The sequence below is a fragment of the Peromyscus eremicus genome, chromosome 18 (assembly GCF_949786415.1).
Source record: "Peromyscus eremicus chromosome 18, PerEre_H2_v1, whole genome shotgun sequence".
Lineage (NCBI taxonomy): Eukaryota > Metazoa > Chordata > Mammalia > Rodentia > Cricetidae > Peromyscus > Peromyscus eremicus.
In genome coordinates, this window is record NC_081434.1 from 19045017 (window position 1) to 19061657 (window position 16641).

Genomic DNA, 16641 nt, shown 5'->3' on the forward strand with positions numbered 1-16641 from the left:
TCCTTGGCCCTTAGATGTTACCCTCTCCCATTGGAACCACACATGTCTCTTAGGGAACAAAAGTCATCCTCAATTAGAAACCCCTAATCTCAGCCTTGTAGCTCACAGAAGTGGGTTCCCAGAGGCAGAAGTACTTGGGAAAATATTAGAAAAGCAATGTCGCGACCTTCTCAGACCTACTAAATGAACAGTTGTGGGGCTGGTGCCTTGAAAATGGTGCTTTAATAAGTCCTTCTAATGGTTCTTAGCAGAAACTGGAAAACCACTGTTTAAGGTGATTGGCATATAAACACCCTTTTGAAAGGGAAGGGTCTAATTACTGCTTTCATGTATACATGCAAAAGTTCAGTTTTTTGACCTATAAAGTGTTAGGGTTCCTTTTCTTGTGTATCAGTGAGGCCTCAGGATACATTACCATATGTCAAACAATGTGTATGTAACATGGGTCATAGAAATAGAATATTTCCATCTTAGGAATTACATTGTGTTCTCATAGTGTGGAAACACACTTGGTCACAATAACTTGAAAAGAAGAAGCAACTTAAAAAAAAAGAAATTGTTTTTGAAGCATAATGATCCACTTCAGTAATTATTTATGTGCATTAATTTTATTTAAACGTGTATTATAAAAACACAATGTTTAAAGTGTAAAAATTGAGAATCAGCATTCACAATTGACTGCTGGTTGACATTTTGATAACAGTTTTTCTTTACCTCTAATCTTGCACATTAGTAACTTGGATCTAAGTATGAACTGCAGTGAGCAGGGCCATGAAAAGGCATTACCTTTTCAGAGAATGTTGTCATTATGTGGAACAGAATCGGCATTGCATATTATTGTGATGTTTTATATAGCTAGGAAATAAGACATTTCTCTCCACTGAGATTTATAATTGAAAGTAGAAACTCAGTTTTGTCATCTCTGAAGACAATGAAAACTTACATGTGATTTGACTGGCACAGTTTACTATCTTGATGGATTGTTTTCCCATGCCCCCATTTTAGTATGTGATATTTGGGAACAGAAAATCTTCAGAAGTTTTGGTCTTTAATACCCTTCTTAATCGTCCATGCTATACATAATTTTTAATATACCACATATTTGCTTTGTGAAAATAAATTTTCCTAAATCTTGGGATTTCATCCTAATAGTATGGTATACACACACAATATCAAATAAAAATAAAATATTTATCTTTTAAGTTTTTTATCAGTATATGTAATATTAAGAATTAGTTTACTGTGATAGGCTATGGGTTGACTTAAGAAACTGCTTGGTATACAAAAATAATGTATATTGTGTATTTTACTTCAACACCATTTTATGTCTGCACTGGACTGTAAACTTTTTGGTGTGTGCTTTGAGTAACAATACTTTGGCTAAGGTTTTTTGTTGTTGTTGTTGTTTTTGCTATGTTTTTGAAGGAAATAAGGAAGAAATCTTGCTTTTCATTATCACGTTAGGATTTTATTCAATATTTTAAGAATTTCAACTTGTCCTTTAAGAGGTAGGATGAGATCTTTCCCTTTAAAACGTTACCTGCCAGAGGGAAGAGGGATTCAGGCTCCCATTTTTAGGTCCTTTACACTCTTGAATTTGATTTGTGCTTTTACGGCAGGGATCCCTACATTCAGAAGGCAGATCTGCCTGCTTCAGCTGCCTGCAGCTATAGAGAATTAGTCTGTCATTCTCGGTATCAGGAAGAGCTGTGCTGTGTTAAGCGTGTGTGTGTGAGAGCATGTGTGTTCCCGAGTGGGAGGCTGGGTGGCTGAGAGTCCTTTAGATGGGCAGAGGATCCTCGTATAGCAGCTCATTCAGGCTTTGGCTCTGAAACCTGTGGCATTCTCGTTTGGCCAGCTGCTGCCATGCCTCTGTTTTAATTTAGCAGGATGTTTGCTGCCATGGCAGCCAGCAGCATCCACTGCAGCAGCAAGGGAGAACCATAGATCTGAGGATGCAGGTGGAATACTAAAATACGAGAGGCTCAAGCAGGGCTGTGCTTCTTTTCTGCTGTCCCTGGGCTCCGCTGCGGAAGCCAAGCCGTACTTACTGCACTGTGTCAGCTCATTAGAGTAAAGGGTTGCAGATCTGAATCAGGGAAGGGCTGGTGAGAAGCAGGGGAGTGGGGCGGGGAACGAGAGACATCCTGCGTTGCTTCACCACCACCACCACCTTGCATTTCGGAACACAGAAGCATTAAGAGGGAAATGTGGACGCTCCATCCTGCTGAGACATACGATTGGATGAAGTCAGGAAAACGTAGTTGGCTTCCTGCGCTACTTTTCAGCTGGAGCAGAGTCTTTCGGTGAACTCTTTTTCTGCTTAAGACATATTTACGCAAAAAAAAAAAATGTTTGTAAGTACTGCCGATCGGTGAAGTGATGTGGCAAGCTCAGCTGTGGGAAAATGATTGTGTCTACCCCGGCTCGACAATCTCCTGCGAATGTCTGAGCCTGAGCTTTTGTTAAAGTGCACGTGCTAATTAAAACCAAAAAAAAAGGGGGGAGACAGTTACAATTGTAGTGGCAAAAGACAATATGAGGTCCGATTGAAAGGAGGAAGGGCAGGAGAATCATGCAGCAGGCAGCTGAGCTCTCTGTGTTCCGGGGTAAAGAAGTAAAGAGAAAGGGAGCTTGCCTTCAGAAACAAAAGTCTTTGACCAACCTTTCCCTCACCAGTGAGGGGGAGAGGAGACCCACTGTGCGCATCTCCAACTGGTTTGGAAACGCTGCAAAGGCCAGCCAGAGAGAATCCAGCTATGCAGAGAGAGGCTCGCTCTCCAGGTTTCTCTCTAGATCCGTGCAGTCGCTGTACCACCACGGCAGCAGCGGCTCAGGAGCCTGGAGCCTCTTGCCTGCAGGAGGCAGCCAGTCCTGTGCTGATGACTTAGAGGACTGGTCTGCAAGAAGAGGGTTGGAAGGTGAGAGTGACGAAGACAGCAGGTCTGAAGATGAAACCGGGTCCTCCAAGCCAAGCAGCGTAAGCCGAAGTTGGGCCGCTGAGGAAGGAGAAAGCTGCCTGCGGGAAGGGACCGCTCACCTGGATGAGGATGTGATCCTCACCATGCTAGGTGATCTGGAACAGGCACTTTACACTGACTTACTAGGTGAGTCCTGGCTGCTGGTGAGGGATTCGTGGTGCTCTTCCGTTTCCTAGACTAATTCCTTTTTAAAATGTATTTGCTTAGAATTTTAATTTCGTCTTTTTCGAAATGATTTTCCTTGTAAAACTGAACTGTTGAGTACCAGTTCTGAAATTTAACTGGGAAAAGTAAATAGCCTCAGTTGTGGGTATTACTGACTGGGAGTCTGGGATATCCTAAAGGTCAGCATGCGATCCACTGAGTCTTTCATGGAGTCTTGTTGAACTTCTTTCAAGGTGACCTTATCTTACATGTGTAATGAAGATGGAAGGGTCTCCTAGGGAAATTTTCTGTATGCTTTCTTTTGCTGCTTTGGAATTACCTACATAGATGCACGTCCCCCTTTGATGTTTCAAGCACTCTGCAAGCACAGGCCTGTGCTCTCTAGCCTTGCCTTGCTTGTTGCCTGGCTGCCTTTCCTCTCTCTCTCTCTCTCTCTCTCTCTCTCTCTCTCTCTCTCTCTCTCTTTCTCTCTTTCTTCTTCTATCTGGGAACAGCTGCTCCTGTATATGGATGTTACAACTAAACTGTGGGAATGGCTGTTAACTGTTTCATACTTCACAAACCAGGCCCCTGTAATGGCTCAACATTCAGTGCCATCACTTTTCACTAGATGTGAAGGTTTTTGTGGTGAAATTTTAAATGTCAGCCTTGCCACTTATCTTACATGCATACCTAAGGAAATGTCCACATTTAATATTTCTACATTCATTTTCCCACTGACATATATTTATATCACCTAGTCTCCTCAAAAATCTCTAAGCATTAAGCCAGAGAGCACATCATATTTTATGTCAGTGGGGGTTTTCGGCAAGGACTTCATATGGTGTTCTGTAAGTTGAAAAGAAGCACCCCTGCCCAGTGATCTCTTTGTTTCCCCCCGACACACGGATGGTGCTAAGTACAGATTTGTTTTTACTCTCTATGTGAATGTCCTGTGACAAGGTGTTTTATGGGGTTGTCTGCGATGTTTTAGGGAACAGCTTTGGAATGAGAAAGTTTAGAGAGATGACTGAGGCAAATATGGCTCAATTTTTCATGTCAGTTTAGCTTGGAAAGAGTAATGAGTCCACTGTTTTGAGAATAGTGCTTTCTGAATCTAAATCCACCAGGTACTCATATGCCAGAGATATATTTCTACAGCTTGGTATGGTTTGGATGATGAGCTGTTTCTCATAAAGAAAGCTCTGCATAGGACAAAGACAGGAGGAAGTCTTGATCCATATGTCTTTTGCTCCCTTTTCCTATCTCTTTTTGATCCTCTGGAACTGTAGAATCAAACAATATTCATCTTTGGCTTATACTGTTGTAGCATTCATCTTGCTCTAAGTACCTTTCATGTTAGTATTTCCAATGATGTGAGCAGAGTGTAATCCCCAGGCAGTATTTGGGGGCTGCTGTGTTAAATTATTGCAAGATGTGGTTGGATATAAATATGAAACCTTGCTTATTGTGCATAAATAACCTGGATCATTGCTGTCACAGGACAGCCTCCTGATAGAAGTGTCTAAGCCAGGCATTTGAACCGAGATCTTGCTAATCATATTCACGTACTTGTTCTCCATAAGGGTTTCCCCTCCCACCCACCAGTGCCAGCATACGGAAATGTAAGTAAGAAGGGGAGGAACACACTCAAAAAGTTCTGATATGAATAATCATATTTCCATATCAAGCACTTTGAGGAAATTTCCTAGATTGTGATGCTTTACATTTGTAAAATTTCTGCTGTGTTCTTGACTAGGTTCTGCCTATGACTCAAAATGGCCTCATAAGTTAGCTTTGGCCAAGGTTTCGTGAGTTCAACTTTTCACTTTTGAGTATCCTAATTAATTAGAATTGGCTTGGCTCTGTGCTTTAAATGTATAGGACAATATTTTAAATGCCACTGTATGACCACTGACCATATTTTTTTTAACCAACTAAATGTCAACATTATAAAGACAAGTTTGAAAATTTTATCTAAAAGTCATGAATGGGGTTATTCACAAAACTAGGGTTACATTTCAAAATGGGATAGCCTTTCGGTAACAATGTGTGCAGAGTCAATTCTATAAAGGATCTAGTTATATAAATCAGGTTTCACACATATATAATTTGATTTCCATTAAAATATGGTAGTGTGACAATGTTAATTATAGTATGCATAATTAAAGCATGCGCAGTAAGGGCAGACCACCCAAATTAAATGCACTAGTAATGAAGTAGAAGTACTACACTGAGCCTGCTATCCTGGAAGCTGCTGGAAAGCATTTTGTACCAATGCTGAGAATTCAAGTCGATTAGAGAATACACCATTTTTAAAAAATGTGGGGAAGTCCCGACCACTGTGATCAGCAAAGATGAGAAGACTCCCTTGGGAATAATAGTTGGGTTTGAGATTATAAAAATGGGAAGAAGTGAAACACTTTTGTGTTTAAGTAAGTTCTGTATCTGTATTGTTCTTATAGCTTTTCTTTATTTGCTAAACAGTTAGATGTATGCATCCTTTTATTTGGCCTTTCCATCCCCCTACAAAGCCTTGGTGCATCATGTGAGTACCACTTTGAAGGGCATTCCAGACTGTAATCATTCCTTAGGGAATTATGAGTACACTTAGTTTTTTTATTGCCTTCATGGGTCACTGAAATTATTTACTGCAGTACATTTTGCATTGGTTAATATCCTTCACAAAATGAATGAGGCAGCAAAGATGGGTTGGTCTGTACGTGTTGGAGGGCAGACATCCATCTGTCTGATTGCCATGAGTGGCAGAGGGTTACCTGTCAGTCTCGTTAGGATAAAATCAAAGGAGGGGGGGGATACTCCAGTTCTGACATTTGAGAGAAACTACATACACAAGCCCAAAATTAAACTAGAAGGATCCATGGATCAAACACTCCTATTGGACTAGCAAAAGGAAAGAGATAGGAAAAATATGCAGTGAAACAAAATGCTTACAGTTACTGTTTTTAAAATGATTAATAAAAAGATATGGGAAATAATTCATGTATCAATTCTAATATGGTGCTATTTGATAAATGGTAAAGATGCTGCCTGACTGCTGGTGGGTCAGGGACAGGCAGCCTGTAGTGATGCAGCCCATGAGCCTGTTTCAGGTCAATGCTTTGCAACTGCTCTTCCCTAGTGGTCTCTACATTTCCCTCCCCTTATCGTCTCTAGTGTATCCTCATCTTTAAATTTCCTCACCATTTTAACCCCACTCTGCTACTTCTGCCTTCCCTTTGGCTATAATTATATTCTTTCACCACCCTTTAAATTTTTTTTTCTGCAAGCCTTTTTCTTTTTTATTCCCCAAAGTTGTAGCACATGACTTAGAAGTGGAAAGAGAACATCTCAGTAGCCATTTCTCAACCACACTGTATCATATTAATGAGAATCATGCATGCAATTTCTAGAGATGATATGGCTCCATCTTGGGGCTTATACATAGTCCTAGTTTCTGAGAATGTTAATTTATGGGATTAAGATTGCATAGATCCAAGTCATATGGGAACATTTATGCCACATATCCGAGTCCCATCTTATATTTTTCTAGTTCTTAAAATGTTTCTTTTAATGAAGCAATTTAATATAACCTCAGTTTGTAATAATGATGCTGTTATTAAGTGTAATTTAAACTGTACAAATCATTTATAAATGAGTGGGAACACATTTGCTGACCGGCAGCAGCAGAATAGTGGCTGTGTGGGCTGACGTCCAGTCTGAGGGTAGCGAACAAAGCTGTAATGTTTGCTTGAGACAGACAGATGGTAAAGGAAGCAGCATTAGCCTGCTGCTGTTTGAGTGGTGCCTCTGAATAGTATAAGTTTGTTTATTTGCTTCGTTTAGAGTCACTGGATCCCCTGGGTGGAACTTTCGAGAAATAGTTGTGGTGGTTCACTCCTCAAAAATCTTTTCATCATTACACCTGCCTAATGTTGGGAGGAGAGGGGTGGAGACTTTCCAGTGTTGAAGATGCAGGTGAAGTAGGTGGACATGCCCCGTTAGAGACACAGATCAGTTCCATAGAAGGGTTCCTGAGACCCCCACCACCAATTCTACAACTGTTTATTACAGAGCCGGAATTGATAGGTGCGCTTTATTTTTGAATTTTGGTCTGAATGCTAAGGAAGTATAGTAGTAAAATGAATTGGTACTTAGAATGTTAAAAGAGAGAGAGAGAGAGAGAGAGAGAGAGAGAGAGAGAGAGAGAGAGAGAGAGAGAGACATTTTGACTTCTCTGCATGATGATTTTCATAATGTAATTTAATATATTTCCCTGCTTCTCTTCTCTTTCTGCTTTCTTTTGATTTTCTTTCTACACTCTCCCATTCCTTGCTTCCTCCCAGTTCTCTCATTGACTTTTCCCTCCTACTCCATTCATTCTAGTTCTTTCCTTCTTTTCTCTCTTCTTTCTCTCTCTCTCTCAAACTCATAAGATATTCTGATCACTGTTTTCCTTCTCCCAACTCCTCCCAGATCTCCCCAGACCCCCCCACCCTTCCAACTCCGCTCCTTAGTCATCATGGAAATGCGAATCAAAACTTACTTGTAAGATTTCATTCTTACACCAGTCAGAATGGCTAAGGTCAATAGAACAAATGACAGCTCCTGCTGGCAAGGATGTGGGGGAAAGGGAGCACTCACCCATTGCTGGTGGGAGTGCAAACTTGTCCTGCCACTGTGGTGCTCCTGCTGTGCTTCCCCCACCAATTCTTTGCGATTCCTTTGTCAAGGCTCACCAGCTTCGAATGGACTTGATGGGAAAATATGAGCTAACCATAAATATTGTTTAAGGACACTTCTGCTCCCAAAAGATGGGTGTTCATGTGGAATGCCTGTGGTTACAACACTGTCAGTCTGTCTTGTTTCATGCCTGTTGGAAAGATGTGTTTAGGTTTAGATACCTCCCTCTGTGCTTGAACTGTGATGGTACCATGTGGATGTTTTAGTTTCCTGTGCAAAATATAGAGGTAATTAAAAACAAACCTATCCAGTGTTGTGAATCTTGGGTCCATGAGTCTAACAAGACAATCAGAAAAGTTTCTGTGAGAAAAGGCCTCTTAGCATTCTCCACTGTCTCATGTGTATCGCTAGGTAAGGAAGTGCATCTCAGCTACTCTGGATGTGCTTGAAAATGGGTAATGGTTGAAGTCAGAAAAATCTAAATAATTTTAAATTTTAAAATTTTATACGATTTTAAATTTAAGATTTTAAACTTTACTTCAGTGGCTGGAAGTACTGTACACTGCGTTTCTAATTGTCTCTAATGTTGTTGTGACTATGATCATAGACTCGTGAGTACTATTATAGTTGCAAAACTTCAGAATGTTTATTTGTGATATTAAATGTGTTGCTGTTGTAAAAACGAATCACAATGTCCAGATGATAGGAATTATCTGGACTTTCCTAAGTATCTTTTTGTTTTGAAGCAGAGGGGTTTATATTGCTCCTCTGTGTAAACCATTGTCCTTGAGCAGACCATGCCATGACCAATGAATTCCTTATGTTCATTTCCAGGTGAGGACCCTGAAGCCAGAAGAATGCGCACAGTCAAGAACATAGCAGATCTGAGGCAGAACTTGGAAGAGACGATGTCCAGTCTTCGTGGGACCCAAATAAGCCACAGGTACTCCAAGTTCTATCTGTCTTTGGAGGGATAAAGAAGCACTACAATGCAGCCTTTGACTCTTCCTACGATGATAGAGAAGAAATTTGGTATTGTTTACTATTTTCTTCCTCAATTTGTACATGGTGATCAGTAATCAATAACTCTTAGGCTGAGAGCTGTCAGGTCCTTTATTCCCTCCACGTTGTCTCTTATAGAACTTCCTTGTTAGACTGAGTTAGCTGGTCAACCACAATTATTTTTTTGTGAGATGTTTTTCATGCCTTCCAAACCACTGGGAGAAGGCTAACAGGGATTCATGCAAGCATGCCCATAGCTAACTTCTTACACTGGCCTAAGAATCTTAAGATGGGTGAAATTCTGCTTTTCACTTTTCAAGAGTAAAACAATACTTGGTTAATCTAAAATGTACCAGTGGCCTTTCTTTTGAAAGCAATCGCTTCAAATAAATGTGACTTCTGACATTTTGACATCTCCAGAGATGATTGGAATTATGAAATGTATCTGTACACTATTGACATTCATAAAAGTGATGAGCTGCTAGCCAGAGACACTCAACTCTAGCCTTTCCTGTCGTCTTACATCTTGGTCTCTGGCCTTAGTGAACCAGAGTCTAGTTATCTCTCCATTTTGTTTGACAGCACCCTGGAGACAACATTTGATACTACTGTGACAACTGAAGTGAATGGAAGGACCATCCCCAACCTCACAAGCCGACCCACTCCCATGACCTGGAGACTGGGGCAGGCATGTCCTCGTCTTCAGGCCGGAGATGCCCCCTCCATGGGCGCTGGATACCCTCGAAGCGGTACCAGCCGATTCATCCACACAGACCCCTCCAGGTTCATGTATACAACACCCCTCCGCAGAGCCGCTGTCTCTCGCCTGGGAAACATGTCACAAATAGATATGAGTGAGAAAGCCAGCAGCGACCTGGATGTGTCTTCTGACGTGGATGTTGGTGGATACATGAGTGATGGTGATATCCTGGGGAAGAGTCTGAGAGCTGATGATATCAACAGTGGGTAAGTGGCCCTAAGCATGGCAGCATCACTGGTCCAGGAGGGCTGTGGGAGGATGTGTTAGCTATGAAGAGGACAGAGATGCCACCTACGTCATTAGAAAACATTGGTACTCTGGCATGATTTGTGATATGTAGGACCCTCTTCTGCTACTGCGTCGAAGGTAAAATACTAGAGGTTTCCAAAGATTCTTTTGATAAGCCATTAAGTTTCTCTGCTGTTCGTCTAGAGCAGTGGTTCTCAACCTGTGAGTCAAGACCCCTTTTGGGGGTCAACCAACTCTTTCACAGGGGTTGCCTGAGGTCATTGGGAAACATATATACATTAAAATTCATAACAGTATTAAAGTTACAGTTATGAAGTAGCAGCAAAAATAATTTTATGATTGGACGTCACCACAGCATGAGAAACTATATTAATGGGTCATAGCGTTAGGAAGGTTTGAGAACCAGTGGTCTAGAGAAATACGTGGGGCCACTATTTTTCACAGTAGTCTTACATGTTCATAAGTAACAGATTTTATAGTTACTTAGGGTGTGGGAAGGAGACAGGAGTTTTTATGAACTGCTTGAGTTTCTGATTTTGGTCTGGCCACCTCTCAACTGCCTAGAGGAATAAATATTTTGTGGCACTGTTCAATCAAGAGCATCCAATTTAATTTCAGGGAGAATCATTTCGGAGCGGAAGGGTTTTTTTTTAAAGTTTTCATTTTCGTTTACATTTTGTTTATTTCTGTTTTGTGTGTATGTGTGTGGGCTTCTGTATACAATGGTGAACATGTGGTGTTCAGAGAATAACTTGCAGTGGTCAGTTATCTGCTTCCATCATGTGGGTACCGGGGATGTAACTGCGACCATCAGGTTGGCAGTAGATGCCTTGATCCTTTCAGCTGTCTCTACAGCCCCAGATTTGAAAGTTTCGACTGATTGGCTTATTCTTTATTGATATTTTCTGAATTTAAAATTTGGTGGTCTTTTTTTCTTTTTTCCTGTTATATTCCAAAAATAATCATTTGTGATTCTAAAGTTTTTAAGGTGTTTTAGCAAGTTGAAAAACTTGATTTAGTCAGAGGATGAGCTTTGGAAGCAATGGGACTATTATTAAAACTAATCCTGGGCTACTGAGTTGGCTCGGCAGGTAAAAACACTTTCCACCAAGTTGTGGTGGAATTCAATGCCTGGTGTCATGGTAGAAGAGAGAACTGACTCCTAGAAGTCGTCCTCTGGTCTCCACACATATGCTATGAAATGTGCATACACACGTACACATAGAGGCAGTTAGAATTAATAAATATAATAAAAGAAACACTACTCTTATCATTGCAATCACAATTTTGAGCACTCAATTTTTTTCATTGAGTTAATAATATACATATATTTTTACACAAATTTGTATATGTACATATATGTACATACAACCATGATTTCTGCATATGATAGATATTACAAGCACTCCAACCCACAGGAACATCCTATATTTTCCAGGCTTCTAATTATGTTAGTCAACACTTACTTGTATTTAGACAAGTCTCAAAATTGTAGTAGCATCACAATGAAGCTCATTTCCCGTGTAAACCAGTCCTGGCTTGTTCTTTCATTACATTTCACTAATTTATCTTGTGTGTGTGTGCATATGTGCATGTCTGTCGGTAAACACACGCCATGGCGCACATGTAGAGGTCAGAGGAAGACTTATGGGAATCAGGTTCATTCCTACCACCAAAGTGAGTCCTGGTAATCCAACTCAGGTTGTCAGGCTTCAGCAGCAGATGCCATCACTGAGTCATAGTGCTGTCTCTGCCCCTCATGTTTTTGATTTTCACATGAGGAACATAAACGGCAGTCATTTAGAGAATAAGAATTTCCATAATTCTGTTCTTATCTAATCAGGTTTCCAGCATCCCCCTTACCATTACCATTAAGCTAACAAACAGCAAAGGAGATGAAGTAAATGCTGTAGGAGGAAATTTTGTCTTAGACCTGAAAGTGTTGCAGTTCACATCTGCTTATACTCAAGTCCACAGTACCTTTAGGGCCATAACTACCCACAGGAGGCAAGAAAACAAGGCTCAGGGGTGTGCCTTGGAGAAAAAGGAAACTGCTCTGATGCCAGCTGGCCATCACCCCTCCTGAGTTGCCTACTGAGGGAAAAGCAATGTTTTTAAATTGTCTTTCCTACTTGACTTGTTTCCATTTTCGCTTGGAGCTTAATTCAGACTTCCGGTCTCTTTCATTTCTTCTCCACCAGTCTTTCTGAGGAAGTCTACTCTATGCGCCTCAGTGATCTACATGCTTTATGAATGAAAGTTGTATCCAAAGTTCACTGGGAGATAGTCAGCATTTTTGCCTCTGTCTGTGTTAGGGGAGTTTGAGTTGGACACCTCTTTCCTTTTGTGATGTAGAGACTGAGACTGGCTTTTACAGCAGGGCATGATTCTGTTCTCAAGGTGAACATACCGCTTTCCAGAGTATGTCACAAGCCACTGTTGATATCTCAATGTAGAATTGACATGTGGGGCTATGAGATCAGAGATAGCCCAGAAAAGTTATAATTCGATAATACTTCCTTTAAGTCATGTGAAAACTATTGCTACGCCTCATTTAAGAATCACAAACTTGCTTGCTCTTCACAAATTTTCAAGTGTGTTTTGCTGATTAAAGGAACAAAAGGCTTAATCGGCAGCTAATGTTTAAATGTTTAAAGAAATGTTCAATTTGGCTCTTTTGTGACCCCTCTAGGAATGTCATGAGGTCATTGCAAAAGAGAATGAAGTTGCATTTTTCCTGTACTCAGGATAGGAATGATAAAATCACTTAGTTGGTGTTCTCAGAATTTCAAATCTCTTGAAGCATGCAGAAGCTTACTTATCTTAGACTTCTCCTTTGGAAATTACCTCGCACGCTTGGGAATGTGAAGCTGTCAGGAATTAGGGATTAGTCAGAGGAAGAACCCTTCCTCTTAATGAGGTGGAAAGGTATATTTATGGAGCAGCAAAAGAAAAATTGAAAGAAAAGTTACATAGTTTAATTGAATGGAAATTGAACTTGTCTTTAGATATCACAGTGATCAATAGTCCTATGCGGGTGACCGAATGTTAAAATTCCATTTAAGTCATTTGACCCAATCATGAAAAAAATGAAGAATTCTGAGAGGCAAAATTGAAACTATGAAGTGAAGTATACTTTAATCCTGCTATGCTTCCCCCTCAATTCTCCTAACAACTTGGGGTGATTGGCATGCACACAGCAACTGAAAGGCCCTAGAACCTGAATGTGTCTTTCATGTGAACCCACAAGTTCCCAACATCGACTCTTTCTCTAATCTCATATTCAAGTTACTAGCCCTGTCATGTTAACATGGAAACTTTCATAGAACAAACAACTGCCAACTAGTCACTATTTACACAGTGCTATTCCATGATAGACAATGCTCCTCACCACCTACACCACACACACACACACACACACACACACACACACACACACAAATGTATATATGCTTACACACATACACATATACATACACATATATAGCATACATATATTCATACATATACACATACATGTGCATATACATATACACATGCATATATCCCACATGTTATTTTTATCATTGCGATCTCAATGTTACTAGAGATAAGCTTATTATTGCTATCATTTCCATTTTGCCATAGATAAGTGAACGCTTTCAGAGCCCACACAACTAGTACCTTGCATCACTATAGACAGAGAACCAAATTTGACAGTGTGCCAATAAAGGTCAAAATAGTGGAAACCAACCCAGAGGTTTTAAAAGCAACTAAAAGCTAGGGGTAGGAGGCCATTCCTGTAATCCTAGCACTCAGGAAACTGAGACAAGAGGATTGCCATGAGATAGAGGTTCTAGGTCAGATGGGGATGCAGAATGAGACCATGTCTAAAAACACAAACAAACAAATGAGCTACACATATTTCACCTGCACAATAGTGCCACAAACAATTTCTTTTTGAAAATCTGTTATTTTAATTAGGGAGCAAAGTAACTAGTTTTCTTATCACATTTGTGTACATGTTTAGTTTGGGTTGATTCCTGCCCACTCCCCCTGCACCGTTTCTCCGCCTCCCTGCCTACCCCACTGTGTTGTACAGTTCCACTGAAGTCCTATTTTTATATCTCATGTATTTTATTATTCTCCCCACACCACTATTTTTTTATTGTCACTTCTCCTGGTTACTTTCTGTGCTACTGGAGTCCTCTTAAGACAATTCTTACCCACCCCTGTAATTGAAGACTTTCTCTAGTTTTCACTCCAGCAGTGTCAACATTTGAGGTTTAATATTTATTTACCTAAATGTGTGTTTGGTGTTCATGTGTGTGTGTGTGTGTGTGTGTGTGTGTCTGTGTGTGCATGTTTGTATGTGCGTGTTTATGTTGTGTATCTATCTGTGTGTGCATGTGTGTGTGTTTGTATGGTGTGTGTGCATGTGTGTGTGTTTGTATGGTGTGTGTGTATGTGTGTGTGTATATGTGTTTGTGTGGTGTGTGTGTCTCTGTGTGTGCATATGTGTGTCTATGTGTGTGTCTGTGTGGTGTGTCTGTGTGGGTCTGTGAGTGTGTCTATGTGGTGTGTGTCTGTGTCTGTGTGTGTGTGTCTGTGTGGTGTATGTCTGTGAGTGTGTCTACGTGGTGTGTGTCTCTGTGTGTGTCCATGTATGCATGTGTATGTCTGTGTGTCTGTGTGTTTGTGTGATGTGTGTATGTCTGTGCGTTTCTGTGGTGTGTGTGTCTGGGTGCGCATGTGTGTGGCTGTTTGTGTGGTGTGTGTCTGTTTTTGTCTTTAGGTGTTTGTGGGATGTGTATGTCTCTGTGTGTGTCTGTGTTTGTGTGGTGTATGTGTATTTGTATGCATGTGTGTGGGTGTATATGTGTGTGGTTTGTGCGTTTGAGTATATGTGTCTGTCTGTGTATGTGTCTGTCTTTCTGTGTATGAGCACGCGCCTGTGGGTTCATGTCTACTACCCTGGTATATGTAGTAGTGTGAAGCTCAGAGGACAGACAGCTTTCTCTCCTGCCATGTTGGATGCCAGGGTTTAGCAGCAAGCACCTTTCCCAGGTGAACCTTCTTTCGGGACCACGTTTATGCTTTAAATTAAGGTCTTTGATTCATTTTGAGTTGATTATTTTGCAGGATGAGTAATATCAATGTAATTCCATTCTTCTTCCAGTAGCTATCCAAATTTTTAATTATTCTGTATTTTTATTAGTTGTTTGAGAATTTCATGCAGCATGCTTTGATCATATTCACCCTCCTTCCCCCACACTGGCTAATTTTTCCTCCTCTACTCCTCATCCAAATTTTTGTTCATTTTTTGGGGAAATCTTTCAAGACCATTTTTTTTCATGTTCATTGATGTTTTATTTGCAATAGCTAGGAAATGCAATCTATAAAGTAACTAACTATAATCATTGATAAACTAACAAGTGGGTAATGAAATGTGTTATGTGTACATGATAGGATACTTAGCTCATAAAGCATTATGAAATTTGTAGGTAAATAGATGGGATTGGAAATACACACACACACACACACACACACACACACACACACACACACTGAGATAACCTGGCTCATATGTATATACCAGCTTCAAATCTTTAGATTGTGTATTTAACTTGGGGTACCTGCACCGTTCAGGAAACTAGAAAAAGGAACATGTGGAACAGGGTACCTGAAGGAAGAAGCACTATTAAATGTTGTAGCATCTGTGTTCTTCATCTAAAATAGTGATAGCTTTGTTGATACACGCCAGCGACTTAAAATATGTCCTAGGGGATTTAAAATATGTCCTAGGGCTGGGTAGTGGTGGTACACACCTTTAATCCCAGCACTCGGGAGGCAGAGGCAGGTGGATCTCTGAGTTTGAGGCCAGCCTGGTCTACAGAATGAGATATGGGACATTTAATACATTTTGGTTACAGTTTTGTGGTAGTGACCCATTATAATGTAACTCTTACTTATCCAACAAACCAATTTTAATTTTAGTAAAGTTTCATTAATTCTATAATCTTCAAGTAGTAAAAATATCACCTAACCTTTGAAATTATCTTTCTCTTATTTGGTGCAAGATATATGATTCCCAAACTTGTTAAAAAAATATGGATAACAAAAGAAATAATAGCCTTTATAAAAGTCTACTGACTTGTTATAGTAAAGAATATTGATATTTTTTTTTAAAAAAGCTTCAATTTTTTTCTGATGAGAGTATTTATACATAAAGAGGTTTAATAGAGTTTTTGAGTAGTTGTTGAAAATTCCCAAGATGGTAGGTTTATTACATCATGTGGATAAGGTCATTTAATTTTCTGTTGATAATGTCATGTTCTCAATTCTTTTCAGGTACATGACAGATGGTGGGCTTAGCCTATATACCAGAAGTCTGAACCGAGTACCAGATACAGCAACTTCCAGGGATGTCACACAGAGAGGAGTTCACGATGTGACAGTGGATGCAGACAGGTAACTGTATCAGCATGTAAGATGCTGATGTGCATAAAGTCATTCCATAAATAAGATCACAAGAGATTTGCTGCATAAACTGTAACTTCTACTTTATTACAAAACAGTTTTGTTTGCTAGAATATAGTAGCTTGGTAATATTGAAAAAAATATATTATTGATAGAAAACTCGTAAAATTTCAGTTGCTATAAGAGAAAACTTAAAAGCATATACTTATTTTCCTAATTTGAAAAAAGAACAAACATTGTTAATGTTATTCCATCAATTGAGATGCACTTAGATTTACCTGGAGGCTAATCACACAAGTATAAAAATGCATTTCAAACCATCAGTTACAATAAGTACAATAAGCTTGATGCTTCTCTTGAGAG

General features: G+C 39.9%; 1 protein-coding gene across 1 annotated transcript in view; it reads left to right on the forward strand.

Moving 5' to 3' along the window:
* The window catches only part of Nav3 (neuron navigator 3), a gene marked incomplete at its 5' end in the record, with an annotated part of 238763 nt that overhangs the window by 83180 nt on the left and 138942 nt on the right, over nucleotides 1-16641 (forward strand). The window contains 3 exons of the mRNA XM_059245802.1: nucleotides 8643-8751; nucleotides 9393-9776; nucleotides 16150-16269. Of these exons, the coding sequence (XP_059101785.1) occupies nucleotides 8643-8751; nucleotides 9393-9776; nucleotides 16150-16269 (613 nt within the window). The remainder of the gene's footprint in view (nucleotides 1-8642; nucleotides 8752-9392; nucleotides 9777-16149; nucleotides 16270-16641) is intronic.